Below are 16,842 nucleotides of genomic sequence, written 5' to 3'. Positions count from 1 at the left end.
ACCGTGATGGACACAGCCCATACCGTGAGGGACACAGCCCATACCGTGAGGGACACAGCCCCCTCGTGAGGGACACAGCCCCCTCGTGAGGGACACAGCCCATACCGTGAGGGACACAGCCCAGACCGTGAGGGACACAGCCCAGACCGTGAGGGACACAGCCCCCTCGTGAGGGACTCAGCCCATACCGTGAGGGACACAGCCCCATCGTGAGGGACACAGCCCATACCGTGAGGGACACAGCCCATACCGTGAGGGACACAGCCCAGACCGTGAGGGACACAGCCCCCTCGTGAGGGACACAGCCCATACCGTGAGGGACACAACCCCATCGTGAGGGACACAGCCCATACCGTGAGGGACGCAGCCCATACCGTGAGGGACACAGCCCATACCGTGAGGGACACAGCCCATACCGTGATGGACACAGCCCATACCGTGAGGGACACAGCCCATACCGTGAGGGACACAGCCCACACCGTGAGGGACACAGCCCATACCGTGAGGGACACAGCCCCCTCGTGAGGGACACAGCCCATACCGTGAGGGACACAGCCCATACTGTGAGGGACGCAGCCGCGCTGTCGGGACCTCGTTCCCTCCAGACTGCGGGCAGTGCTGCTGTGTGGCAGCAAATCGCGCCTCTGCCAGTAGAGTGGGTGATTCCCACGGGGCACCCAGGCTGGGCCTTGGATAAACTTAGTTTCAGGCAAGCCTGTGCTTTTTTGAGCAGATTCCCTCATGATGGTTGCAGGGGAGCTGGAAGTCAAGGTGTCTGCAGAGAGAGGTAAAACTCCCTGTGTTTGGTGAGAGCGTGGTTCGGAGCACCAGGCGCTCGCCTACCGCGCGTCCCCGGGAGCAGAGGGGAGCGCGGTTCCTGCTCTCAGCAGCATCCTGTGTGCGATGAGCTCATCACAGGCACTGGAGGATGACCGCGGTCCGGGAGCGTTTCCTGGGACGGGCCGGCAGCGGCAACGCCAGAGCCGCCCGGTGCGGGGCCAGAGCCGTCCGGACGCCAGCCCACAGATTTGCACACTTCCTTGTGGTGTTTGCAGGGCTCCCACCGCTCCAGGGCACTGATCTGTGGCTGCTGCGCGCTGGTTGATGCGCACGGAGCGGCTGCTCCACCAGGAGTGCTGGTGGATGGCGGAGCTCCCCGTTTCGCATTGTTGTTTTCTGGTCACTGCTAATTACATTTCTGCTCTCGAGTGCCAGGTGTTAAATTCTGTGAGGCTCTTTCCCTTTTAGTGAAGCTGCTTGTCCAGCGCTTTGTGGGGAGCAGTGGGGGTCGCCAAGCACGTGGGGCATCGGGAGGCTTGTCCAGCTCTGCATGTGCTGGGCGAGGGGCCAGCGTGGGAAGTGGGGGTGAAGTCCTGCAGTCAGGAGGGGCATCGTGCCACCAGCACCCGCCATTGCTCACAGCTGGACATGGGGAAGGGTGCTGGGCAGGTGGTGGCACGAGCCAGACCAGAGGAGCATGGTCTTGCATGCCATCGTCACCAGCAGCCCCATGCCGGGGCAGGATTGGGTATCTGGGATCGAGCTACCATGGATGTTCTCTTCAATCATGAATGCTTTCTTCTTCACAACCCGTCTTCTGCTGGGAGGGTCCCGCTAGTGTCCCCAGGCACGGGGCCAAGGGATGAACTTGACCTCTAGAGAAAGCTTCACAGCTTTCCCAACAAGCCCCACATCCCCGTGGGATGGCCAGGCCGGGGCTGGGGACTCGCGGTCCCGCAAGCCCCCGGTCACCAGCAGCACCAGGCAGGTCCCCTGCTGCCCCTGCCTGCAGCGTTGTTGTCATCGCTTACAGGGATGAATCCTGTCTGCAGTTGCTAACCTAAAGATTGTAAATCCTTTCAGTTTTAGGTCAGTCTGCTCATATAACAAAGATCAGAGTGACTTGCAAAACATCTGATCATGAACTGCAGAAGTACCTACCATGCAGCTTTTTTGGGGGGGCTGGACTAGATGATCTTTTGAGGTCCCTTCCAACCCCTATCATTCTGTGATTCTGTGACACTGTGACGTTTTGAAGCTGCACAATTGGCTGAGTCCTGCTTAAACACATCTCGAGACTGTTGGATGAAGTGTCCTTCAGCTGCACGTTGCTCATTATACACTAAAAGGATTATGTAATGCAATATGCAAATGTGAAACCGATTGGCTCTTCAGGGCATGAATGTGATGATAATATCTGGCTGTTACTCTCCTTGCTGTTGTGCCAGCTCTATTCCAGCATCCAGACTTGCGCAGCTCTGTAATACAACATCTCATCTCTGTGTGCTATATTTGGCTCATTTGTATGCACAGCAGGCAAAAGCCCTTTTTTTTGGGACAGCAGTGTGACCCTGCTGAACTTGGCCTTGCTTCCCGCTGGGAGCTGATGGACGCCCGTCCCGAGGAGGTGACCGCAGGGGCTGGGACCCCCACCGGCCCCTCAGAAAGGGGCCCACGTGCTGCCGAGCAGGCTCCCTTGGCTCTGCCAGGGGACGTGGTCTTCTGGGGGTCTGGCCTCCCCTTCGCCCTTTCCGGCTGCCAGCTGTGACGTGTCTGGAGTTCATGGCAGCCCAGCGCCCCCGCAGCGTGTTCCTCACACAGCCATCTGCTCCCTAGAGTCACAGAATCATTTTGGTTGGGAGAGACCCTCAAGATCATGGAGTCCAACTGTTCTCCCACCGCTGTCACTGCCCAATGTCCTGAGAACCTCATGTCCGTCTGTCCAGCCCTCCAGGGATGGTGACTCCAGCACTGCCCTGGGCAGCCTGTTCAATGCCCCACAGCCCTTTGGGGAAGAAATTGTTCCCAGATCCAACCTCAACCTCCCCTGGTGCAACTTGAGGCCGTTTCCTCTGCTCCTGGCGCTTGTTCCTGGGGAGCAGAGCCCGACCCCCCTGGCTCCAAGCTCCTTTCAGGCAGTTCAGAGATCAGAAGGTCTCCCCTCAGCTCCTGTTCTCCAGCTGAACCCACCACGTTCCTCAGCCGCTCCTCCTGCCCCTCTGGGTACAGGTGTCCTGCTGGCGCTGGGGTCAGGGCCACTGGTGTCTCCCAGCCGCTGCCGTGCCCGGCAGTCTCGGTGCGGCACTGGCAGGAGCCTCGTGCCTGCTGGGGCGGCTGGTGAGGATGGTGAAGCGCCGGCTGTCTGCTGGGGTCTGGCAGATGTGGGGGACACGGCAATGTGCTTGTTCATGTGCAGCCTTTGAGCCCCAGGGTTAAGCAAGTAAGTTTTAACTGCCCCAAAAGAACAGAGACCTCAGAACAGCTTGTTTGGGCATTCATGGCCCATGATTGGGGTGGCAGGAGAGGGAGGGGGGCCAGGGCAGCGGTGAGGGGAGCACACTGTTAGATGGGTGCTGAACCTGCCTTGGTCAGAGACCTGCAGAGCTGTGTCTGACGAGGACGTAAATGTCCTGAGCTGGAAGGACCCGCAGGATCACGGAGTCCAAGTCCTGTCACTGCACAGGACACCCCACAGGGCACCCCGTGTGCCTGAGGACGTTGTCCAGTCTCTTCTTGAACACTGTCAGGTTGGGCCGTGACCCCTCCCTGGGAGCCTGTTCAGTGTCCAGCACCTCTGGGTGAAGAACCTTTTCCTCATGTCCCACTGACCCTCCCTGGCACATCTGCTGCCGTTCCCTGGGCTCTGTCACTGTCACAGAGCAGAGCTCACCCTGCCCCTCCTGCTCCTGCTGAGCAAGGTGTGCTTGTCCCTGTCAACACAGGGTCCCTGCCCTGGCTGAGCCCTCTGTGCTCACCACTGACCCTGTGTCCACCCCCGCAGGTGCCGATGGAGCCCGCTGATCTGCTGGCGGAGCTGTGGCGGCTCATCCTGCCGCACCTGCGGCTGCCGGAGCTGGGCCGCTGCAGCGTGGTGTGCAGGGGCTGGCGGCAGCTGGTGCTCAGCCTGGACAGGACGTGCTGGCGGCAGCTCTGCCTGGGCGTCCTGCAGATTACTTATATGGGTACATAATACAGGTATGAGGAGAATTAGATGGATTTCAGAAGGGGCCAAAACCTCTGTTCCAGGTGAATTATTAAGAGGTGTCATCATTGTGGGGTAAACTAAAAGGGTTTTATTAATGACTAAACAATGTTCAAATGATAATTAATCAATGAATGAATAATAATTGAATAGTAATCAAATGGTGACTAAGCAATAACTGAATGGTAATGAAACCTGGATGTGACAATGATTTGATGCTGATTTAAATGATGATTTAGATGGCAATCGAACACTCTACTACTTACTACACTTTTAACAGTTAAGCTGTAGCTGTAGCTGAATCCTCACAAGTCTATGGGACCAGATGGGATCCATCCTAGGGTGATGAGGGAGCTAGCGGAAGAGCTCGCCAAGCCGCTCTCCATCATCTTCCAACAGTCCTGGCTCACTGGGGAGGTCCCATACGATTGGAAATTGGTGAATGTTACCCCAGTGAACAAAAAGGACTGCAAAGCTGACCCTGGCAACTCCAGGCCTGTCAGCCTGACCTCGGTGCCTGGCAGGGCTATGGAGCAGATCATCCTGAATGCAATCACACAGCACCCTCAGGATGGACAAGGGATCAGGCCCAGCCAGCATGGGTTTAGGAGGGGCAGGTCCTGTCTGACCAACCTGATCTCCTTTTATGACCAGGTGACCCACCTGGTGGACGAGGGGAAAGCTGTAGACGTGGTCTATCTGGACTGCAGCAAAGCCTTTGACACTGTCTCCCGTAATGTACTCCAGCAAAAGCTGGCAGCCCATGGCTTGGACAAGCGCACTCTGCTGGGTTCAGAACCGGCTGGAGGGCCGGGCCCAGAGAGTGCTGGGGAACGGGGCTGCATCCAGCTGACCAGTCACCAGTGCTGTCCCCAGGGCCAGTGTTGGGTCCAGTCCTGTTTAACGTCTTTATTGGTGATTTAGATGAGGGCATTGAGACCATCATCAGCAAATTTGCTGCTGGCACCAAGTTGGGAGGGAGTGTGGCCCTGCTGGAAGGCAGGAGGGCTCTGCAGAGGGATCTGATAGACTGGAAGAATGGGCCGATTCCAATGGGATGAAGTTCAACAAGGCCAAGTGCAGGGTCCTGCACTTTGGCCACAACAACCCCTGCAGCGCTCCAGGCTGGCACAGAGTGGCTGGAGAGCAGTCAGGCAGAAAGGGACCTGGGGGGACTAATGGACAGGAAGCTCAACAGGAGCCAACAGTGTGCCCAGGTAGCCAAGAAGGCCAATGGTGTCCTGTCCTCTACCCAAACCAGCGTGGTCAGCAGGACAAGGGCAGTGATCCTTCCCCTGTGCTCTGCAATGGGGAGGCCACACCTGGAGTGTTGTGTTCAGTTCTGGGCCCCTCAGCTCAGGAAAGAGATTGAAGTGCTGGAGCGGGTCCAGAGAAGAGCAACAAGACTGGGGAAGGGACTTGAGCACAAGCCCTATGGGGAGAGGCTGAGGGAGCTGGTCTTGTTCAGTCTGGAGCTGAGGAGGCTTAGAGCTGAGCTCAGCACTCTCTAGAACGACCTGAAGGGCAGTTCTAGCCAGGGGGGATTGGGCTCTTCTCCCAGGCAGTCAGCAATAGGACAAGGGGGCATGGGCTTCAACTCTGCCAGGGGAAATTGAGGCTGGAGATTCGAAAGCAATTCTGTGCAGAGAGAGTGGTCAGCATTGGAATGGCTGCCCAGGGAGGTGCTGGACTCACCGGCCCTGGAGGTTTTGAAACTGAGATTGGCCATGGCACTTAGTGCCATGATCTGGTCAATGGACTGGAGTTGGACCAAGGGTTGGACCTGATGACCTCTGAGGGCTTTTCCAACCCAGTCCATGCTGTGATTCTGTGATATAGAAGTGTCACTGGTATACAGTACACTGTTAGACCTAATGTAGAATGTGGTTTACCTCATTACAGCCATCTGATGCTGGGCAAGGGGTCTCAGGTGTCTCCAGGAGAACCCTTGAGGTGTCCGTGCTCCAGGGACGTCCCTGCCGTGCAGGATTGCCCCACGCTCCCTGGGCTGCGGGGGCTCACAGCCTGAAGCGATGGGCTCGCAGTCAGCCCCCTTGGGTGTTTGTGCAGGTCTGCAGCTGCGGCAGGTTTGGTTCTGTCTGGTGCAAGAGCGGGCTGGGACTGGGAGGACGAAGAACCTCCCACTGCAGGAGATGATCAGGTTTGAGACCATCTAAGGCACCCGAAGGTGCACAAGTCCATGGGACCTGATGAGATGCATCCAGGGGTCCTGAGGGACCTGGCAGATTAAGGTGCTAAGACACTCTTCATCATGCTTGAGAAGTCCTGGCAATCTGGTGAAGTTCCCACTGACTGTGAAAGGTGAAAGATAACCTCATTTTTAAAAAGGGGAAAAGGAAGACCTGGGGAACTGTGAGCCAGTCTCACCTCAGTGCCCAGCACGGTCATGGAGAAGATCCTCCTGGAAACTGCTGAGGCACATGGAAAATAAGGAGAAGGGCCAGGAAGATGATCAGAGGGCTGGAACAGCTCTGCTGGGAGGATGGGCTGAGAGAGCTGGGGTGTTCAGCTGGAGAAGAGAAGCTCCAGGACACCTCAGTGCACCTTTCAGTGCTTAAAAGGGGCCCATGAGAAAGATGGGACAGACTTTAGAGCAGGGCCTGTTGTGACAGGACAAGGGGTGATGGTTTGAACTAAAGGAGGGAGATTCAGGCCGGACATGAGGAAGGAATTGTTGTCCTGAGGGTGGTGAGAGCCTGTCCCAGGTACCCAGAGAGGTGGTGGATGAACCATCCCTGGAGACATCCCAGGCCAGGCTGGACGGGCTCTGAGCACCCTGAGCTGGTGAAGATGTCCCTGTCATGGCAGGGGGCTGGGGAGCTGGGGAGGACCCTGCAACACAAACCATCTGTGATTCTATGAATTTCCATTTTTCACCTGGAACAGGCAATAGATGGTGGTGGTTTTGTTCTTTCAGACCTGTTTTATTTTTCTAGACTGTTCCCCCATTTCCAGATGATTAGGTGCCATTACGGTCCCTTGTTGGTGGTGTCTCGGGGTGTCTGTGGTTTCCCAGGGATGCAGCTGTGCTTCTCAGGGATGTTTCTGGCTCCCGGCTCCCTGGCTAGCAGGCATCTTCCTTTGCTCAGCGATTCTCCCTGTCTCACCAGCCGCATTTCTGACTGTGCCCGTGGACTGCGCCTCCGACAATGAGACCTTCCTCACGATGAACCAGCCCATCGTTAGTTATAACTTATGGTTTCATTTCCTTTTCACCATTTTATTATGTGACATATTTAACTTAGTCAGCCTGAAAGTCCCCAGCAGACAGGTGATGCTTCAGCATGTGGTGGGGAAAATGAGTTGCAGGTGTGGTGGGAAGTCCCTGTTTGCCTGTGGGCACGCTCTGGTTGCTGCAGGGGACGCGTGGCGTCTCCTGCGTTTGGCTGCTCAGTGCGGCTCCATTTCACCTCCCAGGCTTCTCCGCGCGCAGGGGTGATGATACAGCCCTTGAGCTGCTGCTGGAGCCGGGGTGTTTCCTCCCAAATCCATCCGTGAAAAACGGATTAGAAACCAAACTTCACCAGTCCTACCGGCAGTCATTACAACCTCACGAGTTGCAGTTTCAGAAGAGCTTTCACAAGCAGCCTCTCAGAGCTGGTTTGATTGCGTCCCTTTTTTTTAATTTCAAAAAAAGGAAAGGTACAGTTCAGACTGCAGCAGGCCAGCGTTCTGAAGGGGTCTTTGTGTGGTTGTCTTTGGGTACAAAGGAATGCATTTCAAACCTTTTTCACAGCATGAGCACTCCTGAGAGTGCTCAAGGCCGAAAGCAAATCTCAGGACGTTGTGTTGGCTGCAGACTCCAGAAATGTCTGTAAAATTGACCCAGGTCACCTGTCACAAGCTATAGATCGGTCTGTTTTTCATGCGATACACTCAGCAATTGAGGGATAACCTGAGAAACTGATGATTTAGGAGATTTCTAGTCAAATCAGGAGCACACCAAAATTCCAAGCACACTAGTCAGCTTTTCTGACCCGAGTCCTCTGTACTTTGTCACGTTTCTATTAGCCTTTTCTGTGGATAAGCAGGGACTTACCCTGCCTGTGCAGGAGAGAAGTGTTTGGCCACGCACCATCCTGGTGGTTTGCCAGCACCCAGGGGTTGCTGCGTGCCTGGCAGAGCAGGAGGGCCCTGTGGGGATGGCTCACGACTCTGCCAGTACCAGCGGGTCGGGTGGGAAACCACAGTCTTCTGGTTTGGTCTGGGACAGAGCTGATTTTCCTCCTAGTGGCTGGTGTGGCGCTGTGGTTTGGATTTAGCACGAGCAGGGTGTTGGACCCGGGTGTCCAAGGGCTGTTCCTCCCCACGCGCCGCCGTGCTCGGGTGTGAACTGCAGCTGCACGGGTGGCCAACCCCGCTGCGCAGAACGGGCTGTGGGGCCGGGGGTGGTGAGCAATTGCATTGTGCATCACTTGGTTTGTACAGTCTATTATTCATTTTCTCTCTTCCTTTGCTGTACTATCAAACCATTCTTATCTCAACCCAAGCGTATTTTTTCCATTCCGATTCTCTTCCCTGTCCCAGTTTGGGGGTGATGAGCAAGTGCCTGTGTGGTCCCAGTTGCCAGCTGGGGTTAAACCATGACACACAGCCAGGGGACAAGGAAGTGATGGTGTCCCTCGCACGGCAGTGTGACAACATCATGCCTCTGCAGCAGTATGGCACAAATTTTTACCTGTTTTGCTTTGCATTTGATGCATCCTGTGTGCAGCATCCTTCCACCAGGTATGCAGGCGGCTCAAGGGAGAATTGTAGCTCTCCAGGAGATGTTTGATGTTGTCTTATCTGCTGCTTCACTCAATAAACCGCTGAGTTCATGAGCAGCGCTAGCTGGCAAATACATGTCTCTGAAGGCTGCAAAGTCATCTGTGTAGGGAGGGTTGCTGAGGTTTAGTGGTCTTGGCACAGCCTCTAGGCCCTGTCTGTGGCTGCTGGGCTTTGCTGAGGCTGCAGAGCTTGGCAGGGAAGTTAAGGAAATGTTGCCAGCAGGGAGGAAAGTCAGTAGGTGACACTTGTTGCTCAATACTTGCTAACTCTGCTCACAGCCCTGCGTCTGTGCCTGTGTGAGCTTGTGTCTGCGGCGCCTGAACGCCTGTTGTATTTGTGACCGTGAGCTCGTTTGCTGTGGAAGGACCTCATGGTACGTCCAGAACTGCTTCTTCTTGCTCTGTGTGATGATCTCACCTTGTGCTTGCTCTCCAGACAACCTCGGGCTACGTCCGGTTCGACAACTGCCGCTTCGAAGGCGGGCACCTGCAGATCCACGCGCCGGGGACGTGCCCGGTGAAGTTCTGCACCTTCAGCCGGTCCAGTGTCCACCTCCACAGCGTGGCCCTTTGCGTCCTGGAGAGCTGCGAGTTCGTGGGCAGCGAGAACGCCTCTGTGACCGTGGAGGGCTGTCCCAGCTCCGACTGCAGCTGGGCCTGTGAGCACCTGGCCGTGCTGGCCAAGTCCCGTGCAGCGTCCTGGCGGGAACCCAGCCAGCCAGGCAGGACAGTGGGGGGCAGTCGCTGCTGGGGCCGGGGAGAGCGCGCGAGGTTGTCATGGGGGAGGAACAGAGCAGCTTCCTCTCTGTTGTGCGTACTCCAGCCCTGCGCGGCTCAGCCCAGAAGGACGGTGAATTTGGAGAGAACCTGCGGGCAGCAGAGCAGGGGGGGTTCCCAGCCCTCGGCTCGGACTCCAGTGACAGTGACTTGCTATGCAACAGTGAGGAGGATGCCCAGGCTGCACACAGACTGCCCTGCCAAGCCCACGCTACGCACAGGAGGCTTCTCAGTGACAGGCTGCACACCTTCCAGAGGGACCTTCAGCTCAAGCCTCTGCAGCAGGAGCTGCAGCAGGACAAGGAGGCCCGGTCCTTGGCCAGCTCTCTGCAAGGCTGCATCATCCGGCAGTGCCTTTTCAAGGACGGAAGGGGAAGAATATTCGTTTATTCACAAGGGCAAGCGAAACTGGAAGGAAGCATCTTCAGGGATCTGACCTGCGCCGTGCGCTGCATACGAAACAGTGAGGTGCTGTCGAGCTTGCTGTGAGCCCTCTTCCCTCTCCCTTCGCTCCGCCAGGTCCCCTCCTGTCTGGGGCCAGAGTCAACCACCCCACATGGAAGGCAGAACAGCTGCAGCTGCCTGCTTTCTGCACGTGTAGTGTTGTAATTGCAATCAGAGGTGCTAAATCTGTGGCACATTGGGGTTGTGTAGTCAGGCCACTCTACCTGCAACTTAAACTCTTGTCCTGTAAAAGTGCTGCTGGTTATAATCCCCTTTGCTGCTGCCAGCACAGCCCATATTGTTCTTTACCCAGTGTGCACACAAATGAAGCTAATTTAGCACACAGAGACGAGATGTTGTTTATTACAGAGCTGCACAGGTCTGGATGCTGGAATAGAGCCGGCACAACAGCAGGAACAGTGAAAGGCAGCATGTACAAAACCTTATCCCTGTGTTCATACCCTAAAGAGCCAATTGGTTACGCATTTGCATATTGCATTACATAATCCTTTTAGTGTATAATGAGCAACGTGCAGCTGAAGGACACTTTATCCAACAGTCCTGAGATGTGTTTAAGCAGGACTCAGCTAATTGTGCGGCTTCAGAATGTGTGAAGCTGCAAGGTGGGTTCTGTCTGTAGTTGTGAGCAGGAGTTCTGCAGCTCACTCTGGTCTTTGTTATATGAGCAGACTGACCTTAAACTGAAAGGATTTACAAATCTTTAGGTTAGCAATTGCAGACTGGATTAATTCTTTTAAGCGATGACAACAACACCAGAAATGCAGGGGCTAGGGGACTGTGGTGCCAGTCCCGGCTGCCTCGGGGGCGCAGGCACGAGGGGTCCCTGCCGTGGGCACAGGTGGGCTGTGAGGAGGGATTTCAGATGGGAGTCTGTGCTGGAGGCTGAACTGAGATTTTCCCTCAGCACAGCATCCTCTGAGCTGTGTTCCCGGAGCTCTCTGCCTCCGTGCCGTGTCCTCTTCAGGCAGGCGGGGGTGCGAGGATGGGCAGCATCGCCCTGCGAGACCCCCAGAACTGGCGGTGCTGGGGAGCTCGGGAGGCTCCTCTCCACCACCGGCTCTGCTCGGTCGGGCAGCCCTGGATTTGCACCCATCCTTTAGTCTAATCCTTTTAAAAGACTGAAAACAGAAGTTTTGTGTAGGGGGGGGGAGGGGATCGTTTCCTGGGCAGAGGCTGTTCCGTGAGGGGTCTGGCTCCCCATCTGCACTCCGCGCAGAAGGACCGCGGTGCCTGTGCCCCGCAGACACGCTCGGTGGCAGAGGGGGCTCCTTTCTTTCCGGGGTACCTGTGCCCGGGGGTGCCCTCCCGATGCTGACCCCCGTGCAGGGTGGTGAGGGAGCTCCTCGTGCTGCTCAGCACCTCGGAGCTGCTCGGGGGCTGTTTTGGTGGGAGTCAGGCTAGCAACAAGTGCAGGTCCCACACTTTGGACCACGCTCTGTTTCTGTTCCCCGTGGTTTGCTTCCGGCTCACCCAGCAGCCTGGGTTTGACTGGTAGCAAAGGCAGGGAGGTGAGCCCAGCCCAGCTGCTGCGCTCAGTGAGGATCTGCTCGGCTACATTAGCCCGGAGGCTCTTGTCAGGAGGTGGGTGTTAGAGCACCAGAGAACAGGAGACAGTGAGGTGCTTGGCTGCAAGGTGGGGACAGGGTGCAGCATGACGTGGGGACACAAGGGACCTGGCAAGCGCTCAGGGTCCTGGAGCAAGGCCTGGTGTGTGGTCCCTGCGTCCCTCCCTCCTGGAGCTCCTTCCCCCAGCAGCCACACGTGAGTGATGGGGACAGGCGGCTGTCAAACCCGCTGAGCTCCACGTTTAGTCAAGAGATTGAGTGAAGCATCTTTCTGGAATGAGCGAATAAAAGGAAGTATAATTTAATTACTTTCTCATCTGCGTTGCTCATTGAAGTGGGATGTGCAATGACAATTTGTAGATTATTTCTTAGCGTTCATAAAACATGGATTTAAGACATGAGTTTGTTTGGCTGGAAAATGTTAAAGATTGCTACTGTGTAAATATTTAACTGCTTCTTTGCTTAGAGGAAGTTAGGTTGTTAGGAGTGGTGGCAGTGACTCCGGTTTGGTGACTGGGTCGTTTCTGCCCCCAAATGGCGCGATCTTGGCCCAGAAGGCGCAAGGCAACGGGTGGATCGTGTGCTGAGCGTGTGTGCCGCAGTGCGCTGGCCCCGTCGGCTCCATGGGAGGCTCAGGAGGCTCCGTGGCCTTTGACGTGTCCCCTCGGAGCAGTTCTGCGCAGCAGGGTCCGCAGCAGCCTGGTTTTGGCGGTGTATGGCGGCGATGCTGGTGCCACGGGGTCTGCCCGAGCGGGGACGGGGCAGGTCTGTGGTACCACAGCCATGTGGAGGTGGGGTGGTGATGCTGACCGTGTGCAATGTGGTGGGTGAAGCCCACAGGCACACCGGGACACGGGCTTTGCCAAGCAGAGCGGTGTGTTGGGCCATGTCTTTGCTCTGGCTGTGCAGCACCAGGCACGGCAGGTCCCGGCCCCACGCAGGACCGTGCCAGTGCGTGATGCCCACAGGCTTCACCACGCACGATCTTCCTTGCCCTGGACAGCGTGCCTGGCAGTGCTGCTGTGGGACAGGCAGAGAGCTCGTGCGTGAGCAGAGTCACAGGATGGTTGGGGTTGGGAGGACCTTCACAGCTCATCCAGTCCAACCCATGAGCAGGGACTGAAAGGAGGTTGGGCCATGGAGGGTGTTGGTCCCTTCTCACAAGTAGCAAGTGATAGGACAAGAGGAAATGACCTCAAGTTGTGCCAGGGGAGGTTTAGATTGGATATTCGGAAAAAATTCTTCACAGAAAGGGCTGTGGGGCATTGGAACAGGCTGCCAAGGGCAGTGCTGGAGTCACCATCCCTGGAGGGGTTTAAAAGGAGTTTAGGTGAGGTTCTTAGGGACATGGTTTAGTGCTAGAGTTAGGCTAGGTTATGGTTGGACTCTGTGATCCTGAAGGTCTTTTCCAACCAAAATGACTCTGTGATTCTATGACATCTTCACCAGCTCAGGTTGCTCAGAGCCCCGTCCAGCCTGGCCTGGGATGTCTCCAGGGATGGTTCATCCACCACCTCTCTGGGTACCTGGGCCAGGCTCTCACCACCCTCAGGACAACAATTCCTTCCCCATGTCCGACCTGGATCTCCCTCCTTTAGTTTAAACCATCACCCCTTGTCCTGTCACAACAGCCCCTGCTCTAAAGTCTGTCCCATCTTTCTCACGGGCCCCTTTTAAGCACTGAAAGGTGCACTGAGGTGTCCTGGAGCTTCTCTTCTCCAGCTGAACACCCCAGTTCTCTCAGCCTGTCCCCAGCAGAGCTGTTCCAGCCTTAGATCATTCCTGGGGCTCCTCTGGCCCCTCTCCAGCAGGTCTCTGCCTGAGGGTTCTGATGCACAGAGGTTGCAGAAGGGAGAGCTCTACCCTTGGTTTTCTCTTTCTCATCCTTCCAGCTACAGCTACAGGTGCTTCTCCTCCTCCCTGCAGGTTATCATGCTGAGGAATGACGTCCACCACTGCAAAGCCTCGGGGGTGTTCCTGCATCTGTCAGGAGGTCTGATGGCAGACAACAACATCCACTCGAACGGCGCGGCCGGCGTGGACATCCGTAATGAGCCAGCCCCCGTGTTCCGGTGCGTACGCCGAGGCTCTATGGAGGCCAGCGCGCTCCTCCTCCCGCCTGCTGCTCTCTCCAAGGGCCAGCAGGGATTCATCTCCCTGGGTAGGAAACACTGACCTTGCTGTGAGCTTTGCACTTCACCCTGTTTCTTTGGTTTTTGCTGATGAATTAGACTACAGCTGACCCCAAGGGTCAGGCATAGCGATGTGCTGCTTGATGGCACATGCACTGTCTCCTGCTCTACAGCATGTTTCAAAAAGATAGACCCAGTTTCAAAGCAGTATATTTCATGATGGCAACATGTTACAATTACACAAAAATTTACAAATGGTCTTTGGCCTATCCCCACAAGAAAAGGTCTCAGAATGTAATGTCTGGGAAGCTTATGGGCCAGGAGTGTAACTCCAGGCCTTGTGGTCCCATACGATCTATCCAGTGTTGAGGCGGTGTGTCCATCTCTTTGAAACATCTCACATTTTATGGTACATGTCTTGAAATTACTGTGTATAGAGGGGAGGGTAGCGGATGTTTCCTTGCCAAGTAGATACCCCTGTGTAGTGAGTGAACTTGGGCAAGCAAGGCGGTAAATCAGGACTGTGCTGCAAATGATTTGTCCCACACAGGGAGTCACGTTTTCTGTCCCGGGAGCTGGTGCGGGGTCTCGGCGCTCTGCAGGAGCAGCAGCCTGCGCTCCTGCACTGGGGTTTTCCTCCGAGTCGGTGGTGCCTGGGGCTGTGCAGCTGTGTCCTCGTCCCTGCTCAGTCAGCGCTGTATCTGTGGTCATCCCGAGGGGCTTCACCATGCAGGGGGAGGCAGAGGTGGATGCAAACCTCCTTGTGAGTATTGAGCTCTATTGAGCTCTCCTGTGAGCTCTGCACAGGGATGGGGAGGCAGAGCTGTGGCCCCATGGAGGAAGAGGAGGAGAAGTTTGAGGCAGCTCTTCCGTGGAGCCACGGTTGCAGCTTTGAGCTGCTGTTTGTTGCTTTGCCTGGTTTGGTGATTCCTATCGTGCCCCTCCACCAGGTCCTGGGCTGGGACCGCTGTCCTGCTCAGGGGTCCCAGGTCCCCCTCACCGAACGGGAGACGCTGGCCCTGTCCTGCAGAGGAGCAGCCGTGTGGCTGCTGACAGCACGTCCAGCTGTGCAAAGCAGCTGGAGAGAAGGCACCGTGCTGTGACGCCACCTCCCTGCTCAGACCCCTGCCCCAGCCCCAGCGGGGTGTCACCCAGGGTCTGTTCCTCTCAGTGGCCCTGGGGAGGTGTTGGGTTGCAGCCCCACCAGCCCGGCCCTGCGTCCTGCGGGGACCGGAGCACCGCCGGCCCAGGCAGCCTTGGAGAAGGCAGCAGGAGCTGCTGGAGGAAGAAGAGGCTGCGGGTGTGATGGGAAGGGAAATTTGGTGTTATGTACTAGAACCCCTGAGAAGCATAAAAGTTAAATCTGCCTTGATGGATTGAGGGTGATTTATTGGCAGCTGGATTAATTACCTTTCTGCCCTTTTCCCCAGCAGGGTTGGGAGCTGTTGCTCTTCTCTGTGGTTGCTGTCTCCTCTTGCTCACTTTTATGAGTGACCTTCCTTCCTTTTGCTTTTATTCTCTCTACATGTGCAAAAATAACACCGTAGTGCAATAAGATACACAGTGGCCTTTGCTCAGGCATTGTTGTCGTTGACAATGGAAAAGGCATCATCCGTAGCAATCGGATCTATGGGAATAAAGAAGCTGGCATTTATGTTCTGTATAATGGAAACCCTGCTGTGAGGTGTGTTAGCTAGCACTGACCTCTCTCTCCTCCTTCGTCTGTTGAGAATTATTTCTCCCACTGTGCACACTTCTCTTTTATCCTGTCCCCGCCGTAGAGCAGAAATAGGACTATGGTGCACTAGTGCTTTTCCATGACTTCCCTCTATATCTGCTTGCTGTGCCCAGGCCTTTGCCAAGTGCCAGTCCTGGGTTTTCCCTCGGATCAGAGGCTGTGTTCAGGACCAACAGCTCACATACCGTGGTGCTTTTTGAGGGAGAGGGGGAAACGGAGCTCAGTGCTCCATTCGCGGTTGCTCCAATTCACCTTTCTGCTTTAAGCTCCTGGAGCTACTGATTTGTGTGTGTTCATACAGCTCGGTTTCAGCGTCAGTCTTGGAGTCTGGCAGGCTTTCTTCAGGATTTTCACTGCACGTGGTGACATAACTGGTAGCAATGATCTCAGAAATGCAATGGCAGCTGGAGCACGGTCTCGGTTGCAGATGTGAGAGACATCTCACCTGTCCTGCCACCCTCCGTGCCTGTGGGTGGTGACAGCAGGTGTGTGACAGCTCACCCTGCTGCTGCAGGCGCAAAGAGAATGAAGTGGTTGTCCAGAGTGCTCATGCTGGCGGTGTTGATAATGGACAGAACTTCAGCCTGGAGCCCTGCAGTCCTGATGAAGGTGACTTCTTGCAGGTTCACGGTCTGTGTGCGGAGCCGCTGAGGTTTGGACAGACTGCGTGTATGGACACTTCACAGCAGCGTACTGTGGCTCGGGGTCAGGGCTGGGACCGGGACAGGAGCCTGCACCAGGTGCACCAGCCCTGAAAACACGGGCTCGGGGCCGGGCTTTCCAATGGGGCATCGTGAACGGGAGGCGCTGACTTCTGAGGAAAGCCGTGTGGTGGTGGCGGGCCCGGCGGTGCGGCGGCGCGTGCTGTGGGATGGAGGATTCACGGGACGCCCTTCCCACAGCACTTTCTGTCACCGTTGTCTGCAGCCCCAGCTTGTGCCTCCTGACCAGCGCGTGACCGGCAGTGCAAGCTGGCACGTGGGGGCGATGGGGGGAGCAGCAAGGCTGGTGGGAAGACACCTGTTTTCTCCTGTTTTGGAGAGGAGGAGCCTCCCTGCCCTGCTCACGTGTGATTCTCTGTGCTGGCTTGAGGGAGCCTGCGGCACCGGCACCCGCCTGGGAGTGCCACCGGCACCTCCCCGGCAGTGCCACGGGCACCAGAACCATCCTGGCAGTGCCACAGGTACCAGCACCATCCCAGCAGTGCCACGGGTACCAGCACCTCCCTGGCAGTGCCACGGGTACCAGCACCATCCCAGCAGTGCCACGGGTACCAGCACCTCCCTGGCAGTGCCACAGGTACCAGCACCATCCCAGCAGTGCCACAGGTACCAGCACCTCCCTGGCAGTGCCACGGGTACCAGCACCATCCCAGCAGTGCCACGGGTACCAG

At 56.4% G+C, this 16,842-nt stretch overlaps 1 protein-coding gene across 1 annotated transcript; it reads left to right on the top strand.

Annotated features, from left to right (window-relative positions):
• Nucleotides 1–1,477: 1,477 nt before the first annotated feature.
• On the top strand, nt 1,478–16,701 carry FBXO10 (F-box protein 10). The gene is given in 7 exon segments (XM_071802306.1): nt 1,478–1,528; nt 3,782–3,962; nt 7,114–7,184; nt 9,209–9,682; nt 9,685–10,017; nt 13,506–13,655; nt 15,259–16,701. Coding segments are annotated over 7 exon segments (1,410 nt in total). The 3' UTR covers nt 15,409–16,701.
• The last annotated feature ends 141 nt before the right edge of the window (nt 16,702–16,842 follow it).

The sequence above is a fragment of the Patagioenas fasciata genome, chromosome Z (genome assembly GCF_037038585.1).
Source record: "Patagioenas fasciata isolate bPatFas1 chromosome Z, bPatFas1.hap1, whole genome shotgun sequence".
Lineage (NCBI taxonomy): Eukaryota > Metazoa > Chordata > Aves > Columbiformes > Columbidae > Patagioenas > Patagioenas fasciata.
This window is presented reverse-complemented; position numbering and strand designations above follow the sequence as displayed.